The sequence below is a fragment of the Molothrus aeneus genome, chromosome 5, assembly GCF_037042795.1.
Source record: "Molothrus aeneus isolate 106 chromosome 5, BPBGC_Maene_1.0, whole genome shotgun sequence".
In the NCBI taxonomy this organism is placed as follows: Eukaryota; Metazoa; Chordata; class Aves; order Passeriformes; family Icteridae; genus Molothrus; species Molothrus aeneus.
Genome location: NC_089650.1, coordinates 19,348,253 through 19,370,530, shown reverse-complemented (window position 1 = coordinate 19,370,530; position 22,278 = coordinate 19,348,253). Strand labels below are relative to the sequence as shown.

Genomic DNA, 22,278 nt, shown 5'->3' with positions numbered 1-22,278 from the left:
CCCAGCAATTACCTTCTTCAGAAGGGAAAGGGAAGTGCAAGGAGCCCCATTCCTTACCACAGGCACGTGTGTTGTGTGTTGCCTGGTTCCCTCCAGAAGCCTCCCTCTAGCAGAAACTGTGCTGCTGCTGTCAGTGTTGAGATCAAACCCTCCCCCTTCACACTCTGGAGAACAGCTCTGTGTGAACACCCTCCAAGAAAGGATGGAGAGACACATCAGGCTGCTGCCATCCACTTTAGCAGCTGGTGGCCATCAGCATTGTTCTGATGTTCCTCCATACAGTCTCAGGCACTGCTTTACTCTTTTCCCTCCCTTTTCTGGCATGAGGAATCTATTTACTTGCCCATTGCTGGGTTGCAAATTTTTCTGGTGTGGGTTTTGGACACATAGGCCTTTTCTTTCTTTGTCATTTCCTTTTCAGTGCACACATGGCATGGGAGGAGGCTTGGCTGACAGAGGCAGAATACTCCAGGACAGAGGCCAGCATACTGCCTGGGCTCTCTCCTCCTCAGAAGATTCACTCACAGTTTTGCCACGGATATTCCTAAATCCCAACCATACAATTCTTTTTTCTTCCCCTGCTGAGGGCAAGCACAGTAAAAAGCATACACTGAGGTCCTAAGAAGAAAGGCAATTAGCTGCTAATAACTGCAACAACCCTGAGGTAAAGGACAAGGGCAGCCTGTGCCACTCCCACCCGGAGAGGGCCACACACACACAGCAAGGGCATTAGGGCATTTCATACTCCCCTGAGCTATCGCAGTTAGGATCAGCATATTCAGCAAACAATGGAATGAGCCATTCCTGCTCTAGCTGGCTCTGCCTTGCCACAGAAATAGCTCCTAGCTATTCCATTTTCCAAGCACCAGTGGGTTTCAATATCCTTTAAACACCAGGAATTACCTCCCTCTCTTTCCAGTTGGTACTGGTGTTAGCACAGCTCCTCTAATGCTTCAAATAAGTCACAGATTTTATTTTTTTTTCTTAGCAAAATGACTTCAAATTTATTCACAAAGTTACCCAATTTCACCTGGCACACGTATCAAACAAAAAGTACCCCTGCATTCAGGTGTGGCACTGTGTTGTGTGGTGAAGAAACACAGGAGACAAGATGACACCATGTCTCCATGGAAAAAGGATTTACTGCACAGGAGAAATGCCAGGGCACTGATGCAGGAGTGCAAGCAGAGCTCTCCCAAGTCTCTCAAATTGCCCTGACAATGATGTGCCTGTTGCACTCTGCCCCAGATCCCCTTCTGTGATAAAGCCAAGTATCAGCTTTGAAAGGGGGGGGGCAAGGACAGAAGTAGAGAACATGACCTTCAGCAGAAGTTTTTAAGAGATTTTGTGGTACCTAGACAGTTAGCTGGAGATCACTCCAAAAATAAATGGGCAGAGTGTCTAGTGACCCTGGCCAGTGCTCAGGAGGCTACAGAAAGGCTGAACTGGCCTGGGTTAATGGCTAGTCAGAATGCCATGTAAACAAAGTGCTTGCCCACAATGACAGGATCCCAAAGAGCAGCAGGCCAGACGTGGAGCACTGTCCCAGCTGGTGGTCTGAACATTAGTTTCTCTTTCTCTGTTAATCCTGGTCACGGCCCATTTTGCCAGTCAGCCTCCGACGCTGAGTCTTGGTGGTTCGCCCTGTGCTGGACTTCTGGATCTTCTTACGTGGGCCTTGCCCACGTTGGGATCTCTTTCTTTTTGTCTTCTTCTGGCTGTGCATGTGCAGCGTGGCAGTAAGAGAAGAGATTCTGTGGAGGGCAGAAAGAGAAAAGGGTTTGGGGACCAAAGCTTGCAGAAGGAAGGCAACACCACAACAACAGCTGGAGAGCTCTGTGTGGCCCAGCAGGAATGGATGCCAGACAAAGCAAGACCCAGAGGAATTCTAAGCTATGCAGGAAACCTGCAAGTCTCCGTGTGCAGTGACAACAAAAACTAATGTTGTGAGCATCGTGCTGCCCAGACCCCACAGAGTAAAGCAAGTCTCCACACCCTCAAAGCACCTGTAAAACCTGGATAGTGAAAAACGTGGAGAACGCCTTAGTTTCAGCTTCAGGAGCCTCTGACCTTCAGCCCTAGAGAGAAGCTGTGCACGCTGCGGAACGTGGCGCGGTGAAGGAGCGGGTGAGAGGTGAGGACGGAGCCCACCGTGCTGCCGCTCCTCCCGCCGTCACCGGGGCGTGCGGGCCGCGCTCCGCCAGCGCCGCCTGCCGGCCCCGGCAGCATCGCACCCGCCGGCGGCCACGCCGCGCGTCCCGGAACCCAACACTCCCATCGGCTCCCAGAGCCGAGCAGAGAAGGCCTGAAGGAATCTCTACATACTTTTCAGACAGGAAGGGGTTTCTGGACTTCTTGGGCATTGTTCTCACAGGCTTGTTCTCTACCTCCTCCCCCTTCTCTTCTTCAGATCCATCAGTTTTTCCCTTAAAAATAAAGCATTTTTGTGATTCTGGTGTTTCTACTGCCTTCTTGGTTTCATCCTGTTTTGTGAACTAACTAGTCACAGATGAAGGTGTCTTAATTCTGCACACCCCTCACTGTCCAAGTGTCAAGGTTTCCTATTGCAGTCCCACAGAAAGGCACAACCAGAGATGTTCTACAGTAATCCACCCCAAGATCCAAATCTTCAGCATGAACTTAACAGCCATGAGATTGAAGTTTAAACTTGAATGAACCAAAGGTCTTGGCTTTTGCTTAAATTACTACCAAGACGTCTCTGAGTGGACTTTCAGATTAGATGACCTTACAAATATAAGTACAACCAACACCCGAGACTCTCTATGAAAGAAATACAAGCTCTTAGTTACTGTGTATTTTGAGAATAAAAGTGACCACAAACAGAACTGAATGGTTTCCTTATTTGTGGTCCAAGCACGAGATTATGGAGAGAAAAAATGCCTCCTCGTGCTAACAGTAATATTTCTGACCAGGACACAGAAAAGAGGTCAAGGGCAGACCATTTGGCAATGTCTGAAATCTTGCTGCTTGTCTTGTATCAGCTTTTAAAGTATTACACTGTTGCAATCCAGTCCAGTAACACTTCATTTAACCAGGGTCAGTTGGGACTAGCAAAGGGTTCCAGAGAGGTGTGGAGTGAGCTATTCATACAGAACATTTCCTTCTCTGTAGAGGTCCAGTTTAAATTGTGGAAAAATAGAAAAGTTACGAGTTGCCCTTTTCATCCCTGTTCCCAGCCAGCTGCAAGGCCTTAGACATACTCAGGGACCACCAGCCCTACCTCACCAGCCCTAGGAGTGTGTACAGGTGATACAGAGAGGAGGCAAAAGACTTTACCAGGGGGCTGCTCAGTCCCAGCTGGCGTGCCCCCGAGAGGTCCAGGTCGCTGATGGTGGTCACTGTTACGATGTGGTTTGGGTGGTCGATGTTCACAGACTCCGTCCGCGATGTCACCAAGTGCTCCAGTTCATCAGCCTCCTCTGGGAACACAAGAAATCCTACACTGCAAAGTGCCCAACTTTTCACGGGATAAACTCACTTGTTCCTGATGCACCATGCTGGGCTGGGGTGACACTCGGCCTTGGCATGCAGGGATAAAGGGCAGAGGGCCTTGGCACTGCAAGCCTGGAGGGCAAGCTGCTTCTCCCCCCTGAGGGGCCCTGGTGACACCTTGGAGATGTTCTCCTGTTCCTTCCTTTCTGTACGACCCCCATGATTGTCGGGACAGAGGGCTGCGGGGTCACAGCTCAGATTTCTGCCCAGCTTATCCGGGGAACACTGACAGGACCGAGCAGCTGTTGTTGTGGGACAGTGTGCGAGCATCCCTGCCCCAACCCTCAACACCCACTCAAGGCTGCCGGCCCACGGGCGCCCACCGCCCTCCCCACCGAGGGCCCAGCACGTACCGAGCGCCTCCTCCCTCTCGCTCAGCATCTTCAGATACTCCTGGTGCCGCTGAGGAAGGGAAACAGGTCATGGGGCGCCTCTGCCCGCCCCTCCTGCCCCGCTCACTGCCCGCCTGGCGAGGGGGGACACGAGACCCTTCCCTCACCTCCTCCTTAATTTTCCTCTCCTCTTCCTTCAGCTTCCGTTTGATCTCCTCCAGCGCCGCCTTCCTCCGCTCCACCTTCCGCTTGTGGAAGCCGGTCAGGTACTCCCTGCCGCCGACAACACAGAACCGCCCGGCTTTCAGCGACCGGGGCCGCCTTCCCTCCCGCCCCGGGGCCCGCCCGGCCTCACCTCCGCCGCTCCTCGTCGAAAGTCACCACCAGCCGCCTCTCGCGGCCGCCCGGGCCCTTCTTGTTCTTCTTGCGGCCCATGGCGGCCCCACGCTGCTGCCGCCGCGGCTGCTGCCGCCCGCCCCTTCCGCCGGAACGCCGGCAGCTCTGCCCGCCGCCCCCGGCCCTGCGGGATGCAGCGCCCCGCGCCAGGGGCCTGGCGTGCGCCTGATCCCGGCCCTCGAGTCCCGCCTGGCGTGCACGGGGTTTGCTTCAGGCGTGGGAGCCTCCGGCTACGCTCCTCTTCAGCTTCCTCCCAGCAAAAGATTCTGTGGCGCTGCCTTGTCCGGCCACTCTAAGCCAGAACATGGCAGCGCAGCACCCGCTCTCACAGTGTAGCCCCAGACTGGTTCTGACACTCCAGAGTGTTTTGCATCTACATCTCTTAAATACATGCCACTCTTCCGAATAGTTAACATCTGCAGTTCTTCAACCGAGCATTCTTCAATAGAGCTCTGAGTTTATTTCAAGCTATTGTCATTTCTTGGTGTTAGTAGTGCATGTGCTATTATCTGGGGAAGGCAGCTGTGGAGATGGGTCTTGGCTCTGATGCTGTGTCCAAGTCGCAGCATCTGGCTGGACAGCCATGATTTCTGTAGTGGTGGAGAGAGGTACTGGTGTGAGTTGGTGGGGGCATCAAGAAAGACTGCCATGTTCTGATGGCTTAGAGAGACATTGGCTGAGCTCCTGAGCCTTTATTGCTCCCCTGTTCTTGCCTTAACAATGGGTGTAATGCCTGTGTGGTGGCCGGCTGACTTAGGTGGAAGCTTCTGAAGTGTTGTGGGGGCAGCTGAAGCCAGCCCCCCCAGCCCACAGAGCATGACGAGTCCTGACAGTAGTCCTGTCACAGCCTGGCAGTCACTCGTCCACAGCCAGCTTTCCTTTATCAGCTTGCTTGCTGCTTTCGCTCTTTTCCTGGTCTGTCCTTTCACCAGCAGAAATGTGGAAAAACCAGTTCTGTGGTTAGTTGCTGCACTTCCCTCCACGCCCATGGGGCAGGTCTCCTCCTCCTCCTCAGTCCTCACACATAGTCTGGGTGCACTTCAGCCTCCAGCCTCTTTGCCTCTGCCTGTGCTCAGCCGGCTCAGGTGCACCAACAGGCCTCTGTACCCTTCCCATTTACCTTAACCGTAGGCTTCTCTTGCCTTCCTCTTTTCTCTCTGGCTGCCAGAGCTTGTCTCTCTGGTGGCTCCTTCTCTCCTGGGTAACACAGTGGGTTGGCCTGCAGGTGCATAAGGTGCAGGCAGCTGCCCTCCTGGCCCTGTCCTGCCCTGCCTGGAGGGATACCGTTCTGAGGCGATGGCTGCAGGGAACGAGCGAAGCATGAAGGCCCTGAAGGAAGTATGGAAAAGAGCAGAGAACTCTTTGTGTGCGGACTGCGGGAAGCCAGGTGAGTCCCCGAAGGATGCTGCAGGAGGAGTTGGAAGCAGGGAACTGGGGCTGATCTCTAGCAGCCACTTAGTGCTGGCTATCTGGACTGCACAGGAGCCTGGGCTGGAGAGAAAGGGGAGGCATCGCTCTGGGTATTCGTTTCCTCTCCCTTCAGGTGGGTTGGCAAGGGAGGAGGGAGAAGATGCTGCCATAGCACTGGTGGGAAGGACAGGGGTGTGGGAGTGCCAGATTAGCAGGGGCTCCATAGCTGCAGCACCGTGGGTTGTAGTCATGTCAGATCGCAAATGCAAATCAAGGTCATGCCCAGTCAGGACCTGACAGGAAAGCTCGCAGTGAAATCCTAACTTCTCCAGAAAGAAGGCATGATTCAGGAGGGCATTGTCTTCACCATGACTCAGCTCTGAACTGACAACCTGCCACAGCTGCCTAGGAAATTTCATTTACTGAAGGGCTTGCCCTCTCAGAAGGGTACCCAGTTTGAGGTCCTACAAGTGCTGCTAAAACCACCCATCATATATCTCCAAAATGAGTGTGCTACCCAAGCCAAATTAACACTTGGCAAATTAGTACAATTTTGCCCTATTTAACTACTCTAGGAGAATTTTAGATTCAAGGTTGTTTTCCACTTCCTGAGCTAAACACTGTTAGGGGTTTGCTGTGATGCTCTAAACAACTCCTGGGGTCTTTTCCCAGAGGTGGTTTCATTTTCCTCTGGGTCATCCTTTACACAAAGGGAGTTCACAGAGCACTTTGGGGTTTTTCAAGATACAGGTCATTAAAAATTCCATCAAAGTGATTGGAACAGGGAATGAGGGACCAATAGCTGTGTTTTTTTGCTGACTGGCATCCATGCCTTGGGCGTTAATTACCCAGCTCAGATGAAACTGTCGTCATCAGCTCCCTGTTTCTCAGGACTACATTCTCAGGTGAGGCATATATCCCAGGGATATTCACCACTTCTAGTTTTACCCTTTTCCATATTCTCAGATCCTGACTGGGCATCCTCTACTTTGGGTGTCTTTATATGCCTCAGCTGTTCAGGAATTCACCGCAACATCCCTAGCATCAGCAAAGTCAAATCCCTGAAGATGGACTACTGGGATGATGCTCAGGTGCAGGTGAGATCTTTATCCCCATGGGTAGGGCAGGTGGTTTGGACTAGGCTATACATTCAGTGTCCTGGCAAAATTAGTCCTTTGACCTCACAGAGTTGGAATGTAATCTGGTTTAATCAGTCTCTTTTCTACTCATGAAAATCAAGGATAACTCCCCACAACCCACTGGGAGAGGGAGGACACACTTGCCTTATGTGTCTCTGCATGTCCTGTTACTTTATGGCAAATGCAGAGCTCTTGCAATGGATCTTACTAAAGCTTAGGGTCTTTGTTGCTTCAGATTACTTGTTTTCCACTTGCCAAGACCATCCAGCCTCGATGTCTCCTCTTGATTTCAGCAGTCCAAGGGGAAAGTCTTGGGCTATTCTCCAAGAAAAGTTTCCATATATAATACAATCTCTTGAGAAAAATGGCACTTATGAGAACTTGACTTCTTCCCGTTACATCCTCCTCAACTCACTAATTTTCGGGAGACTGAAAATATTTTCTGGAGATCCAAAGAGAATAATCTGTGTCTTGTTGCTCTTTGGAAGAGGTTGGAATGTCCTTCCAGATGCCATTGCAGAGTTGTTGTTGAGCTCACCAGGAGATGTGGGGCACAGCAGCAAATCCACTGAATGTGTGCGCACCCAGCCTTACGGAAGTGACATTTATGGCACTCTGTTGATTCAGGTGCAACCACTGTAATGTCTGAGAGTATATGAGACCTTTGAGACCCACCTTCCTGCTGCCAGACTGCTGGGATGTTGCAATGGAGGGGGGAAAGAGAATGCTCCATTAGAGTTTGATATGCATCTGACTCTGTAGTGGGTCAGGAAGGAAAAGGTCCAACATGAGTGTGCATCAAAGGCAAGGCACTAACTCTCTGTCTAACTCTGCAGTTTCTGGCTAAGCATGGGAATGCTGTGACTAAAGCCATATATGAAGCTCACATCCCTATTTACTATTACCAGCCAACCTACAATGACTGCCAGTAAGTTGCTGCATGCAGAAGAAAAGGGGGAAGGGCAATTCTCTGTTCCTCTAATTCCTCTAGTTTGTTTCTGAGCCACCTGTCCCCTCTCTCCATAGAGTGCTGAGAGAACAGTGGATACGGGCCAAATATGAACGCAAAGAATTTACTGAGCCGGGAAAACAGCTGCCATATTCTGATGGTAAGAGCAGAACACAGCATCATAACATCCTGCCTGTTGTCTTTTCTGGAAACTTCTGAGCATCATGAGGTGTCAGTGTTGCAAATCCCACAAGTACTCCTAAGAACCCAAGTGGTCATTACAGGGCTTCGTTTTGGGGGCGTTAAATTGTGGACAACATAGGCTGGCACTGCCACAGGTAGCTTAGAAGCCTGGTGTTACCAGGTGGCATTTTTCAAAGACATTTGTTGTCTTGTTGGAGACAGACATCTGCAATAAGGAATGTCTGTCCTGCTGCATGCCACCCCCTATAACCCTGTCAGTTGCCCTTGAATCGGCACTGTGAGCCCTGTGACAAAGGGCATTGGAGCCCAAGAGCCTGCAGAGTCGAGTGGGAAGAGTTCTGGTCCCACGCCAGAGTCTGCATGGGTCAGGACTCTAGTGGTCACAGGAGAGAGCTCTCACAATGTCAGAGGTAGTAGTAGGAGCAAGACTAGGAGGTGGGAAGAATCTGGGAATGTCTTTTGGTGAGCGCTTATCTGCACTGCAAACATGGGAACACACCATCTTTAGTTGTAAGTCAGAGGTGAAACATCTGAAGTGTTTACTCTCAGCAATAGCCCATCATGTTCTTTGTCCCAGAGGGGTGGCTGGGCCCCAGGCTGCATGCAGCCCTCTGGTGCCTACCATGCCTGTGGGGAATGCTACTATAAGTGGCTTTTCTGCTCCAAGGGGTGAAGGAAGGCATCCTTTGGAAGCGAGGCCGAGACAACGGGCAGTTCCTACCCCGCAAGTTCCTCTTGTCTGAGAGAGAGGGATGTCTGAAGTATTTCACCAAGCAGGATGTGAGTATGGTGGTCAACTCCCACCTCAGTGTGTACTGCACCTGGAGCAGTGGGGTCACAGAGATGTTCTGACTTCCTACGCATGTTTCTGAGGTTGCCTTGTTCATCCCAGCTCAGAGATGAGAACAAAACATGTCACTAAGGAGAAGGGTCCCTTTCCTACTGTCAGAGTGACTTTTCCTCATGGTCTCCCTTTGTGTTTCCCTCACTACTGAGAAAAAGACTGGTCTTCCATTTCACTCCTATCCTGGATGTGTAATCCTGCACCATTCCTGGAACCAACCTCACCCCATTGTGAGCCAAGTTGGCAAAAACCTTTTCTCAGGTTGGTTTTGAGGAGGGCTACTTTTCTGCTCATTCATATCTCTGAAATGAGTGGGGCAAGAGCTAAAATGCTGTCACAAGGGAGGGAATGGCTCAGGGTAGGGAGAAGCAGGACATGCCATCCAGAGAAACCTGGACAAGCTCCAGAAGTGGGCTGATATGAACCTCAGAAGGTTTAAAAAAGCCAAGTACAAGGTTCTCCACCTGGTCAGGCCTCTGACCCTGCCTTACCCCAGGTAATCAGTAGCTCAGATCTCTTTCCTTCTAGGATTGCTCATGCATGGTCAATGCCATTCTGTTTTCAGGCCAAAGAACCCAAAATCAATGTTAAAATAGATGTAATCAATGCTACATTCCAGCCAGAGAAGACTGGGAACCCCAATGGCCTGCAGATCACCTATCTCAAAGACAATAAGACCCGGAATATATTTGTCTACCATGAAAGTGGAAAGGTATCTGGTTTTAGCATCAAACCCTGCAAAGCTATTGAGGTGCTTTGAGGAGCTGCTGATATTAAATAGCATGAAGCAGGGGTAGGATGGGGTGTGTGAGTGTGAGTTGCTGTAGGTAATAGGGTGGGTGTTCTGGCTCCGTGTTTGTGTATCTGTGAGAGTTTTGCTGCAGGGAGCAGGGCAGGAACACTGGCTGAGTTGGTTTGTGTGGGAGGAGTTCTATAGAAGATGTGCTGCCTGTGCATGTGGGGAATGGGGCAGCCGTGCTGGCTGTGTGCATGTGAGGGAGATGCTGCAGAGGGAGAGCTGACTGTGCTTGTAGCTAACTCAGGGCTGGGTGCAGCTGGGTGAATTTAGATGCCCCTCTGTTGCTCTGGCTAAGCTTTCTGTCCTGTCCTGTTCCACCCTCAGGAGGTAGTGGACTGGTTCAACGCCATCCGCTCAGTGCAGTTCCATTACCTGAAGGTGGCATTTCCCATTGCCAGCGATAATGAGGTAAGGCAGCACTGGAGCTCCTCCTGAGTCTCCCGCTGCTTGCATGATAAAAGAGCTCGTTAGTTACTGTTATAACCCCAGGTATGGAAGTGGAAACTGCAGGGTAAAGACAGAGGGATGAGAAGGTGTTTTTAAAAGGGCCTGTGGTAGTCAGAAAATAGCTGCTCTCTGCTGTTTCTGGGCATATTGGAGGCAGAAGTGATGCCTAGCTGCCTAGCTAGGCAGTTTGGGAAATATAAATTTAGAAGGTGACTGAATTTGGGGGAATAGAAGGGTGGGGGAAGGAAATGAATAGCGAAGAGGCACAGCTAAGTGAATGACACTCTTGCCATTTATTTTGTCAGATCAAAAATCGTCTGACCAGAAACTTCTTGAAGGAGGGATACATGGAGAAGACTGGTCCCAAGGTGAGCTGCTATGGTAGAAAAAATCAAACAGGGGCCTGCCAGAGCACCATTGGCTTTCCCTACTTCAGTGTTTTTCTCCTGCTGTTTCCTCATTCCCCTCTGACTCTTTAGACACACGTGGGAAAAGAGTGTGTGCACCAAGGGAGGGGAGAATGAAAGGAAGGGGAAGGACACATATGAAAGTAGATGAAGCCAGAGTCCCTTTTTCTCCCAGAGCAACAGATCTCTCTGCATGCGTCTGTGTGTGTGTGACCTTGCAGGTATTTAGTGTCCACATTTCTCCTGTCTCAACTCTGGGGTCCTTCATCGAAGTTCAGGAGTTGGGGACAGCAGCTGGGAGTGAATCACCTGATACTGACCGCACTCTCAGCTCAGAAAGGGAGAGGAGGAGGTTGCTGTTACGGCAGGGGCTTGCTTCACGCGGTTGGGATGAGTTTGGGGTATCCATTCGCTCTGCTCGCAGCAGAGGGCACTGTCCCCTCACACGTCACCTCTTCCCTTCACAGCAGAGAGAGGCCTTTAAGAAGCGCTGGTTCACGCTGGATCACCGCAGGCTCATGTACTTCAAGGATCCTTTGGTGAGAGGGAGATGCGACCGCCGGCAGCTGCAGGCAGCGGCGCTGGGGGCAGGGTCAAAGTGCACACAGAGCCTGTGCTCTGCAGTGAGGGCGGCTTGCAGGTTTCCCAGCTGCTATGAATGGACTCCAGGTCTTCCCCTTTCCACCCCTTTCAGTTCATCACATGCTTTTTGTGTTTGTTTCACTGCCTGCAAACAATGGGAGCAGGGAGGGCAGCAGTGTAAAGGTGGTGATGGGAGGGTGACACAGAGAGATGAGAACAGCAGCTCCTCTCTCAGACCTCTTGAGATTTATGGCCTTATTTTTTCCTTTTCACTACTGCCTTTGAGCACAGGCTCACTGCTCTTCTGAACCCCTGACCACCTCCAAAACCTTTTGCTGCTAATCCCCGGTCCTCACACACTCTCCTCTTGTCCTTAGGTGCCCCTGTAACGGTTCTCTTGTTCTTCTGGGATTCCATAAATCACTGTCTTTCCCTCCTGATGTGCAGGACGCCTTTGCTAAGGGTGAGGTGTTTGTGGGCAGTGGAGAGAATGGATATAGTGTCCAGAAGGGATTGCCTTCAGGGACACAGGGCAACTTCTCTTGGCACTACGGCATCACCATTGTCACCCCTGACCGGGAATACCTCTTCACCTGCGAGACAGAGACTGACCAGCTGGAGTGGGTCAGAGCCTTCACGAGTGTCATCAACCAGGCCATGACACCACAGGAATATGCAAGTAAGTGCCTGGATGCTGTTTCCTTCCCCTCCTGCCACTCCCATTCAGGGTATTGCCCTAATGCACCACCTTTTCTCTTCACTACAGTTGAAGCCTACTTCAAGTTTAAATCTTAGGAAGCCATGCAGGAATCTCACTATGACTCAACTCTACCTGGTCCTATTGGGTGGCTGTCAGGACAGGAGAGGAGATTGACATCAGAGAAACACAGTGCTCTTGGAGCACCCTTTGAAGCACTTTTGCCCCCATAGGATATCCACTTTGTTTTGAGGGCCCGATTAAGCTGCTTCTTTTCAAGTGCAAGATTTTGTGCGTCTGAATCCTCAGTACAACCTGTCCCTGTTAAATTGCTGTCATCTGGCTGGATGCTGACAGGTCTTGCCTGTCAGTCAGGCCTTGAAAACTTTGGCACTTACTATGTTGGACATGAGACCCAGCATCACTCCTGCATGAAACTGCAGACAGGCACCCACCTGATTCAAGAAAAGAGCTGCCTGGCTGGAGCCAGGCAGCACAGCGGGTTACAGGGACTGCTGGACTAAAAGAGCCTGTTCCTTTACAAGAAATACCATATCTGCGGGTGACAGAGATGTGAAACATCTAGATATTTGACCAGTTAGTGCAGTGGTTGAGAAAGGTCACTTAAAACATGTAACCTAAACAGCCAAATGTGAGGCTTATTTCCTTCTGCCATGTATGGGCTTGAAAGCTTCTTCAGATGACACTTGTGTGCAGACCTTCCACCAAATGCTTCAGAGAAGATTAAGAGATCATCTCAAAAATAATGTGGATATACATTTGGGTATGTGGATAAATAATGTGGATATACATTTGTGTATGTGGATAACGTGTGCATGCACACACATAACAAAAAGTGATGGAGGTAGAATACTGCCCTAGGGAAAATACTGTGAGGGATTTTCATGCCACTGAAGATCAGCTGCCCAACTTGAGTCTCTATCAGACCAATGGAGAGGGGTTGGGTCTTGCAGAGAGGAGCTGATAACGTGTATAGAGTTCAGAGTCTGCTGTCTCTACTAGAGCCTAGGGCTGATGCTGAATATGGTAATACATGGATCTCTTCTCCCTCATTCCCTGTATGTCAAAGGCCTGGCACTTTCATTCTAAACTGCACATTGCCATATGTTTATCTTGTTCATCACACATACATATCTGTATGTTCCTGTTCTCTTAGTAAGAGTTAGCCTAAAACACAAAAGCAACCCATGATTCATGTCTTAAAGCTCATCTCCTAAAGCTCTCTTGGGAGCTGTCCCCTGCACATGCTGGGAGGAGTAGCTGAGTTCTGCTGGTGACTAGTATCTGATGTGTTTGCATTTTTATCAGGCAGTGTGAGAGAAGGTATCTCATATGTTAAGGGGAGCTAACTGGAATTAATGAGACAACCAGTGAGTATTTTAATTAGCTCCTAAAGAAATTATTTAAAAATACCATTGTAATTTATTTTAAAGTCCTAAATTAGCTGACATGTTAACTGCTGAGGTATGAGGTTGTTTCTTGGAAAAAAGTACAGACAATCAAACAAAAAGCCATAGCTGCTCATTGTATTTCCTGGGGCATGTGGACAGTGATTATTCCCATCAGAGCCAAATGGGCAGACTCACGGTGTCCCTCTGCTTCTCTGGGGACCCCGCTCTGTGCCAAGATCACCACAATCTGTTGGGAGCATCAACTTTCTGGATGAGTAGAAGCATCTCTCACCCTACTACCATGGTGCAATGGAAATATCCACCTAAAAGTATATTTTCACTGCATTTTGCTGATCTCTCCTAGTTTGGAGCATAATTTTCCTGAAAACCAAAAGTCATTGCACAGTGAGGGGAGTACTGACGGGATGCCCCTCCTCCTCCTGTTTGCTGCTGAATTACCACTGCTGGATATGAGCAGAGGCACTTGACTCAGCCACAATGAAGCCAATACACTGATGATGCAAAAGAGTGTGGCTGGAGCGGCCTGAAACCCCGAACTAACAGCAGAGTACATGTAGTATGGCACATCTGTCTCTGTTCCGCAAATTCTGTCCCACCGTGTCTTCCTTGAGACGAGGAGGCTCAGATGAGGATGTGAGTGAGGAAAGGGCCGGGTAGCTTCGGGCGCGGGTGTCATGTGGCGGTGTCTCGCTAGAAGGCGGTGGTGCCTAGCAATGGGCTGCTGCTCCCTGCTCTGCGGCGGGGCAGCTTCCCGGGGCTGCGAGGGAAGGAGGGGGAAAGCTTAGAGGAGGAGGATGGTCTTTGTGGAGAGGAAGGAAAAACAGACTCTAAAATACGCAATCCTTTGAGTCTCTACGAGCTTGGTGCTGACTTGAGGGCAAAGGTGGAAAAGGGCCAGGACAGACAATGTGAGAGGTCCTATCATCTGGTGGGCCTGCTGGCAAACGGGGGACTACATCCACAACACCCAAACCTCAAAGGGCCCTGAAGTGCTTGGGAGGGAGCGAGGGACAGGTTCTTTCAGTCTGGCTTGGCTGGGGAGAGCTGTGTGGCTGCTCCCTGCCTATTGCACTTCCAGGGCTGGCCCTTGTTTCCCTTCTAAAGCCACAGCATGATGCTTTCCACCCTCTCTGCCGTATTATGGAGTCTTGTCTTTCAGTTGTCTCCTGTCTCAAATGAGGACAACTGTACAAGGAGAAATGGGATAAAGAAAGGGAAATAAGAACAAGAAGGAAGATATAGCAGGATAAAGGAAGATATGGGGGAAGAAAGCATGTCTGCCAGAAAGAGGAGGGAGCCAATGGGGCTCCTCAGCTAGTGGCTAAAAGCCCAGTATAAATTTGGAAATGTATTCACACCGGTGTGTGAAGCTGTGAGTCAGGCACATTCCTCCATGCAGTGGTCAAGGTAGCTCTCAGGGGGTTGGTTCAGTGAGGCAGGGCCCACCTCTCCAAAGTCTGTCTGAGCTGAGCTGACAGACTTAGGAGCAGAAATCTACTTGTTCATCCACTGTTTCTGCGGGCCCAGCAAACTCTGGAGAAGCAACAAAGCTAGCGAAGAAAAGAGACCTTTCCTCCTGGCTGGCAGAGGTTACCTTGCATATGTTGGTCTTGAAGGAAAAGGCAGTGTCCCTTTCTTGGCTCTTCCATGGTTAAGGAAAACAACCGGACAGAGCTTGTGATGGACAACATCAGCAAAATGGACTGGGCAGCTGGAGGTGAGGAATAGACTTCTGGAGCACCCTGTCTGTGTCTGATGAACTCTCCCCATTCTTCCCTTGGCTGCTTTGCTGTTAAGGATAGTCGTGTCCTATACAGCAAGGGTGGAAGGCAGGAGGAAGGAGCAGGTCTCTGAGAGCTTGATTTGCTCTTGCTTAACTTACCCAAAGATGTCTTACAACACTTCTCTCATCAGCCCAAGTCCTAGAGAGGATCCCAAGGGTGGCAGTTTCTTGGAGGAAAGCAGTGGTGGGGGTGATGACAGCAATGTCCTGGGAGGGGACAGCCTGGTCACGGGGCCGCTGGGTGCAGTGCTGCTGGTCATGTGCCTCACTGGGATGGTGGGGAACATCTACACAGTGGCAGTGGCCTCTGGCAGGGTGGCAGGCTGCTCAGCAGGCTCCTTGGGGGTCTACATGATCAACCTTGCCCTGGCTGACCTCCTGTACCTCTCCACCATCCCCTTTGTGGTTTGCACCTATTTCGCCCACGACTGGTTCTTTGGGGATGTGGGTTGCAGGCTTTTGCTCAGCCTGGACCTCCTCACCATGCACGCCAGCATCTTCCTCCTGACAGCCATGAGCCTGGAGAGGTACTGGGCGGTGGCCAAGCCTCTGCGGGCCCGGCGGGCCAGCAATGCCTACCGCAGACTGGCCAGCGCCATCCTCTGGCTCCTCTCGCTCCTGCTCACGGCCCCCATGATGGCGATGACTCAGCTGCGGGAGGGGGACGGCCCCCGCAAGCGCATCTGCGTCCCCACCTGGACGCCATCGGCTTTCCGGCTCTACCTGACCGTGCTGTTCAGTACCAGCGTCCTGGCGCCCGGCGCCGTGCTGGGCATCGTCTACGCCCGCCTGGCCCGGGCGTACCGGTCCTCGGCCTGGGGGCTGGGGCTGCCGCTGCCCGGCCGGGCCCCGGCCCGGCGGCTCCTCTGCAGGATCTCTGCCATCGTGGTGGCCTATTGGGCTTGCTTCCTCCCCTTCTGGGCCTGGCAGCTGGCCGGGCTGTACCAGGGAGAGGGGCTGGGCATCGGCCCCACCGCCCAGGCCTACCTTAACTTCGGTGTCACCTGCCTGGCCTATGGCAACAGCTGCGTCAACCCCTTCCTGTACACCCTCCTTGCCAGCAGCCACCGCCGGCGCCGTGGCCGTGCGGGGACGGGCATGGTGCGGCCTGCAGCGCCCTCTCAGCAGGCTGCGGGGAGCCACAGCATCCCCCTGGCTTTCAGGGAGCTCTCGAGGTCTGTGAGGGACAGTGAGGGCTGAGCAGGCTGGGAACATCTGACCTTTGGCTGGGTCATGTTGAGAAATAAAAGTGTGCCACCTTCCATGCCAGCATGCAGTGTCTTCCATCAATGTTGATGCAGTGCTTTCCCCTTTGCATGGCTGCTCATCCTGCTCAGCTGGGTGGGGAGAGTGCTTGTCTCAGGGATCCTGACTCCATCCTCAGATCCATCAGCTCACACACTTTGCAGCCTCCACCTTGCACAAGGCTGGGGAGTGGGTGGAAGGGAGCAGTCAGCTTCAATATGTCTAAATTATATATCTGGGGAACCTTTGCCGCCCCTCATCTCCTTGCTAGCAACGGGCCAAGCCATAACAAAGTCAGGACAACGGTGAGTCATAGATTTCACAAGAATGGTGAGTCACTGCAAGAAACAGCCACGCTAGCAGGAGACCTCACTAAGGTTCATACTCCTGTGGTAAAGCCTCCACTGAGCTTTCTTCAAGAAACCGTCACAGAAAATCTTTGAAGAATCTAAAGAAAGATTGCGAAGCGCAATTAAGAGGCATTGCAAGATTCCCCTGTAGTACAGTCCAGGGAGTCCAGTACCTCTGCTCAGCTTTCAAGATCAGCCCAGCAGAGGAAGCTACAAGGAGAGAGCTCTCCTCTGTGTCCATCATGACAGTTCATGGCACCCTCACCAGCACCATGGCCCTGCTGTGGTTGAGGGAAACACCCAATTCTCTGGCCTACCAAATGTACCCCAGTCTGCCAGACTGTGCCAACAGCGCTGTGTAAACTGAGCCAGGTCTCTTGCCTTGAGACCATCTAGCCTAGCATGGCTCATTTCCATACTGCTGAGCCTCTCTTCTCCAGAAAGGATGGCTGCGTCCTTATCATGCCATGGGAAGAGTCCCCAAGCTATACTGTTCCCCTACCATGCCTATGTGCAGGGTGGCAATGCTAGATGTCATGTTTACAATTGTAGATGTAGCCTTAAAAAGAGTGTGATGTGGTCATCCAAAGCAGATGGGCTTTGGGCAACACAGGACTTCAAGGGAGATCCAGTTGCAGAGCCTCAAGTTGCTTGTACAGCCCAAGTGCCCCTACCTTTCAGCTAAGCTCTCATCTCATCTCTCTTCCTTCTCAGACTCACAGTTCCTAGCAGCCCAGCCTCTCTCTGCACGGGCACCCAGGACACAGGACCTGGCAGAGCCTCATGAATTATGAAATAAGAATGGCAGGTACAGCTGCTGCAGGGGAAAGTCCCTGTTCTCCAGCTGCTCTGGAGACTGCTTAAAGTGAGGAATTAGCCTAGCCAGGCCTGCAGGGAAGTCTGTAGTACATCAAATTGCTAGTGCTTTGTGTTGCTTGTGGCCAAGCCTTTAATCCCAGAGCGACCTGCTAACTGCTGTGCACTGTGGAGAGGGCAGATCCCACCTTTCCTACACCCACTAGGCACAGCATGCTCAGCAGCAGCACCAAGGCAGCATTAGACTGAGAGAGACCCCAAGGCAGCTATGCAGGAACATCAAACATGCCTGACTGCCTCAGTCTCCTCAGAGTCTGGCTTAGTTTAGACTGAGAAGTGCTCAGGTTCATGTGGGCCAAGTAAAACGGGAACAAAAGCATAGAGCACATCCTTAGCATCCCACCCTCCAGCTGGACATTGCTGCCTCCCTCAGCTCTGGATGTGAACAGGCAAAGCAGAAGGGGCAGAATAAAATCAGACACCTCCATGTTACTGCCCTCCTGTGCCACAGCACAACGCTTTGTGCTCCTACAGTTACTGGAAGAAAGGATTTGGATGAGGAACCCTCTACATACTCTGCCACACCCAGCAAGGCAGCTTTTCTACTGTCTCCATACAGCAGTAAGAGGTCCCAAGCAGATACAGGAATAGGAATTCCTACAGCCTCTACAGAAGGCTGCAGCCAAAACTAGCACAGTTGAGGACTTCCCCTCACTCCATGCCCCACTAGGCTCAGCTAGCCCAGCCACTCAATGCTGTCTCATGTCAGCTAGGAGTGCTTAGTTTAGGTAATTTATTCAGGCAGTGTGAAGTGTCAGTCTAGACCTCAACAGCTTGTGACCTTGCTTAAAGGATGTTTTTACTCTCCTCTGAGTGACAATTAGCCCCAATGCCTCCTCCTGCCACTCTCCTTGGACTTTTAACCTGTGTTCCCAGGCTATTAACCTTCATTCTCTTCTCCATCCATGACTATCAAGGCCCAAGGCTGGGACAATTGCCTCCACTTAGGGTACTCCAGCAACACTAGCTACCCCTATCCACCCACTCCCAGCAAGGTGCCCAACCCATGAGGATTCGCAATATTAAACAGATTAGATTTTGAGACTTAATACATCAAAACTCTTATTTATTGATTGCTTTTTCTGTATCTTTGAGATGGAGTTGTCAGAGGAAGTTATTCCCAGCTGATGGACTGGAGTGTGAAGTCCCCTTGTGTATCAAAGTAGTCAAAGACAGAGAGGTTAAGCCGGTTAGGGAACGTGAACTGGTGGCCTGGCAGGTGGACTGTCACATCATTTTGGTTGACAGCAAAAGTGATCTGCAAGGCAAATGGAAAAGTTAGAGAAAGTTTCCTTGAGCCTCTGCAGCACTGCTGTGCCACCCTCTGCTTCACAGGGTGAACAAGCTTAGTAGAATAACCTGTTCATCAACAGCAGGAGTGTTATTCTGGTCTCCCAAGAGATGCCCATTCCCTGCTCTGTTCAATAGCAACATCTTTGAGACAGATGGAGCTTAGACATTTGATCCCCACCCTCCATCAGAGCTCAGAGCCCTGAGTGGTGGCACTGGCCAAGCAGGAGAAGCCAGCCACCTCCTGTACAGACAGCCCTGAGACAGCCCTTGCAGCTGGGTGGCCTGTGCCAAACACCCTCCCTTCTCCACAGCATGTACAGAGAGTGTATATACATATATAAATATTTGCATGGCTCACCTCTGCTGTGCCCCCTTTCTGGAAAGGAAAGACAGCCTCCCTGTGCTCTGCACCCCACTCTTCCACCTTCTTTGAGTTGCACACAATGGTGTTCACATCGCCATGAGCATCAAAACGGGGATTGAAGTGAAGTCCAAGGAGAGTAGCATCCTTGCCCAGATTCATCACAAAGCTGCAGAGAAAAAAAAAAAAAAAAAGCAGACATCAATACAGCTGAAAAAAATAAAGTCAATACTATGGTAGCATGTTTCGCATTACCATGAGCATCCCTGGGCCTGTTTCTTCAAGCCCTGCCGAGGGCAACCTAAGAGAAACCCTTTGCTAAATTATGCAGCTTCCCTAAAAAGATGATGCTGTAAGGGGCACTTTTTAGGGGTGATAGGCTGCAGAGTGCCATCCCTGGGAGAACACCACTTCCTCAAAGCTTTTAACAAGAGAATGGTTCAGTACACAGTGCCCTGAACAGAGTTATCATACACCCAAACCGACTCCCAGGGAGTTAGTTGCTTTCCATAGATTCCTTTCAGTCCTGAACAGTTCGCTAGTGCTGCATCCTGCCTGACAGCCACTGCCTTCTCCCCATCCTGCAGGCAGCTGAAATAATTACCATGTCATTAGCCATCCCAAAGTATCTGCAACAGCAGTGGGAGGAAGTTTCCTAGCCTTGTGTCCACCTTGCCTTCAGGCCTCTCACCCAGATGAGAAGAGGCACATTATTTGGCAAGAGAAAGCCTGGGAGGCTTCACTCAGACAGTATCAAACTTCAAAGGCCTTGAGAAGAGCTGGGACTTGTTTCCTGGAACACCGCTAGTTCTGGTACAGCGGCTACAGGCTCCACCTTACCTGCAAAGGGCCCCCAGCCACAGACCTGCACAAGGGCTGGGGGCTGCTGCACAGGCTTCACTGGGATCCCAGTCACCCCAGTCCCTGCAATTTAGGGGTACATTTCCACTTCTGCCCACCTGCCTGCTCACCACCTTTCTTCCTTCTTTCCCCACTGCCATGTGAGAGCACCAAGTCCATGGGGGCACCATAAATGTCCCTACTCCTGGCATCTTCATGCAGGGGAGAGGATGTGGTGGAGCAGATGATCTCAAACCAGATCTCAGTATAGACACAGCTTCCATTTCCTTCACCCTGCACTAGAAGGATGTGGTCACTGCCAGCGTGTGCAGCTGGAACTTCACATCTGCTTTGGCTTAGCCCCTTGGCAGTACTGAGTCTGCAGTGTGCATTAGGTGATGACTCACTGGAAGCACTGCTGGTGTTAACCCCTTCTCCTCTTCTACCCAAGGGACAGAGTCCTTTTGCAGACCTCTTAGCGCAGTGCTCTGGCTGTGCCTGGGCAGCACAGCCTAACTCACCTCTTGGCATTTGGTGCAACTTTCCCCTTGACAGTGAGGCGCTGGCCAGGCTTGAGACCCAAGTTGGTGCACACTGGTCCCTGGGGAATGTGGAAGCAGAGACATTAGCTCAGTACCTGCTGGCTCACTTGTTCTGAATTGGCAGCTTTCCCTGCTGCCTTACATGCTTTGCTTTGGACCCACAGAGAAACAGGGAAGCTCCCTTGCCCTAGGGCATGGCAGCAAGGACATCCCAGAGAAGTTACCCCAATCACATGGTACCTTTGATTGGAGCTCGATTTCCTAATCTGTCTCCTGCTGCTCTCATCAACATATCTGTATTTCACAGCAGGGAAGTGTAAGCACCTGCACACTCCAATCACACCCACCCCATCCCAAACACACCCATGTGCCTTGCGGGTCTTGTGTCATCCCACGCAAATCTGTCTGGGATGGATGGCACGGATGGAGATTCCACTCCCTTCCCCTAGCTCGTGTTTGAACTTCAAGCCTTGCCCAGGTCCAAGGACTCAGACACCTTGCTTCCCATCTCCCAACAGCTTCAGCTTGTTTTTTTATGTAGGTTCAGTATTTCCAAGAATGTTCTTCTGCTCCACAGAGATACCTGCCCCCCACCTTCTCTCTAGGAGGACTAAAGCATCCTGGCAAACCCATATGTATTCATTTTTCATCACAGCAGAGCCAGGACCTCAAGAATACTGAAAATCTTTTCCTATCCCACCTTAAAAAATAAGCTTGCTCTTGGGACAATCCTTGCTTAATCAAGTCAAAGAAGTGTAATCACTCTTCTAACACAAGCATCTCCCTAGCAGAACAGCTAAGGAAAGGATCTTGGAGATCCAACCCCCCTGCTAAAGCAGGTTCACATAGAGCAGGTTGCATTATCATGTCCAGGTGGCTTTTGAATACCTCCTGAGCAGCAGACTCCACAACCTCTCTGGGCAGCCTGTTCCAGTGCTCAGTCCCATCACAGTGAGGAAGTTTTTCTTCATATTCAACTCTAACTCCCTTTGTTTCAGTTTGTGCCTCATGCCCCTTCCCCTGTTGCTGGGCAACTCTGTAAAGAGTCTGGCCCCATTCTCTTGATACCTGCCCTTAAGATAACCTCTCTAACTTCAGGTATTTGAATGCAGTCCTTGACATTCACAGAACACTTCTGTACAGCACACTCCTTCCAAGAAAGAGAAGAATAACAATTCAATGACTCATGAAAACTTCAGCAGAAAGCAAGCAGCAAGGCTGCCCAGAGAAGATGCTCAGACAGCAATAAATGTTACTGCAGCAGCTTCTCCAGACTAGAGCTGCAGTAAAACAGGTCAGGACTCAACCCAGGGAGGATCCCCACACGTACTGCCTCAAAGGGATCCTACAGGAAAAAAGAACCAGAACACAAAATAGCAGCCAATGCTCTGTAGTGGATGCAGCAGGGACCCAGCTCTAACAGACCCTCTGACACTGGGGTTGACACTGGGGTCGATGTGCAGGCCAGCACAAGCACCCTCACACCCAGCCAACACAGTCCCACTTCCAGCAAAGCTGCCCCATCCCTTTCCCTACTCACGCAAGACATGGTGCTGCTCTGCAGGGTACTGCTCCTCTCCGCTGAAGCGCAAGAGTCCCAGGCAAGTAACTCCCAGAGCCCCACCCTTGCCTTTAAATAGATGGAGAGCTGAGTTGACCCAGCCCTTCTCCACCCCATGCACCAATGGGAAGGGGAGCAGGGTTGGTTTTGGGAGGAGGGAGGGTCTATTAGACAGAGCTGCCTCCTCCCACACTCACCCAGCCTCCTCTCCTGGATGCTGAGTGTAGCCCTAACAAGCAGGCTGCGGGCCACTCCAGGAGGAGATCCAGCTGTGT

The 22,278-nt window shown here is 51.2% G+C and overlaps 4 protein-coding genes across 4 annotated transcripts; 2 read left to right on the top strand and 2 right to left on the bottom strand.

Annotated features, from left to right (window-relative positions):
* Window positions 1-952: 952 nt before the first annotated feature.
* On the bottom strand, window positions 953-4,311 carry NOL12 (nucleolar protein 12). Its single transcript, XM_066550761.1, has 6 exons — window positions 4,201-4,311; window positions 4,013-4,118; window positions 3,867-3,915; window positions 3,298-3,440; window positions 2,326-2,426; window positions 953-1,754 (listed from the first exon to the last, which is right to left on the bottom strand). Exons 1-6 carry the CDS (start codon window positions 4,278-4,280, stop codon window positions 1,583-1,585), a joined length of 651 nt encoding a protein of 216 aa, XP_066406858.1. The 5' UTR covers window positions 4,281-4,311; the 3' UTR covers window positions 953-1,582.
* Window positions 4,312-5,362: 1,051 nt separating this feature from the next.
* LOC136556519 (arf-GAP with dual PH domain-containing protein 1-like) lies at window positions 5,363-12,792 on the top strand. Its single transcript, XM_066549780.1, has 11 exons — window positions 5,363-5,628; window positions 6,618-6,748; window positions 7,627-7,718; window positions 7,817-7,899; window positions 8,611-8,723; window positions 9,353-9,499; window positions 9,911-9,994; window positions 10,339-10,401; window positions 10,908-10,979; window positions 11,470-11,701; window positions 11,789-12,792. Exons 1-11 carry the CDS (start codon window positions 5,538-5,540, stop codon window positions 11,815-11,817), a joined length of 1,137 nt encoding a protein of 378 aa, XP_066405877.1. The 5' UTR covers window positions 5,363-5,537; the 3' UTR covers window positions 11,818-12,792.
* Window positions 12,793-12,914: 122 nt separating this feature from the next.
* LOC136556520 (urotensin-2 receptor-like) lies at window positions 12,915-16,135 on the top strand. Its single transcript, XM_066549781.1, has one exon. The coding sequence runs from the start codon at window positions 15,041-15,043 to the stop codon at window positions 16,133-16,135; it is 1,095 nt and encodes a 364-aa protein (XP_066405878.1). The 5' UTR covers window positions 12,915-15,040.
* A 2,320-nt stretch (window positions 16,136-18,455) lies between these two features.
* On the bottom strand, window positions 18,456-22,035 carry LGALS1 (galectin 1). The gene is made up of 4 exons (XM_066550265.1): window positions 21,983-22,035; window positions 20,422-20,501; window positions 19,058-19,229; window positions 18,456-18,664 (listed from the first exon to the last, which is right to left on the bottom strand). The coding sequence occupies exons 1-4, from the start codon at window positions 21,989-21,991 to the stop codon at window positions 18,521-18,523; spliced, it is 405 nt and encodes a 134-aa protein (XP_066406362.1). The 5' UTR covers window positions 21,992-22,035; the 3' UTR covers window positions 18,456-18,520.
* Between the last annotated feature and the right edge of the window lie 243 nt (window positions 22,036-22,278).

Bases quoted from the DNA above. Each gene is read 5' to 3' on its own strand.
- LOC136556519 (XM_066549780.1), top strand. From the start codon at position 5,538: ATGGCTGCAGGGAACGAGCGAAGCATGAAGGCCCTGAAGGAAGTATGG. The intron at 7,900-8,610 runs GTAAGAGCAGAA...TTCTGCTCCAAG, and splicing joins ACAGCTGCCATATTCTGATG to GGGTGAAGGAAGGCATCCTT. The intron at 9,500-9,910 runs GTATCTGGTTTT...TTCCACCCTCAG, and splicing joins TCTACCATGAAAGTGGAAAG to GAGGTAGTGGACTGGTTCAA.
- LGALS1 (XM_066550265.1), bottom strand. The intron at 19,230-20,421 runs GTGAGTTAGGCT...TTTTCTCTGCAG, and splicing joins GTTGCACCAAATGCCAAGAG to CTTTGTGATGAATCTGGGCA. The intron at 18,665-19,057 runs GTGAGCCATGCA...TTTGCCTTGCAG, and splicing joins AGAAAGGGGGCACAGCAGAG to ATCACTTTTGCTGTCAACCA.
- LOC136556520 (XM_066549781.1), top strand. From the start codon at position 15,041: ATGTCTTACAACACTTCTCTCATCAGCCCAAGTCCTAGAGAGGATCCC.
- NOL12 (XM_066550761.1), bottom strand. From the start codon at position 4,280: ATGGGCCGCAAGAAGAACAAGAAGGGCCCGGGCGGCCGCGAGAGGCGG. The intron at 3,916-4,012 runs GTGAGGGAAGGG...TCCCTTCCTCAG, and splicing joins AGAGGAAAATTAAGGAGGAG to CGGCACCAGGAGTATCTGAA. The intron at 3,441-3,866 runs GTACGTGCTGGG...TTGTGTTCCCAG, and splicing joins CGAGAGGGAGGAGGCGCTCG to AGGAGGCTGATGAACTGGAG.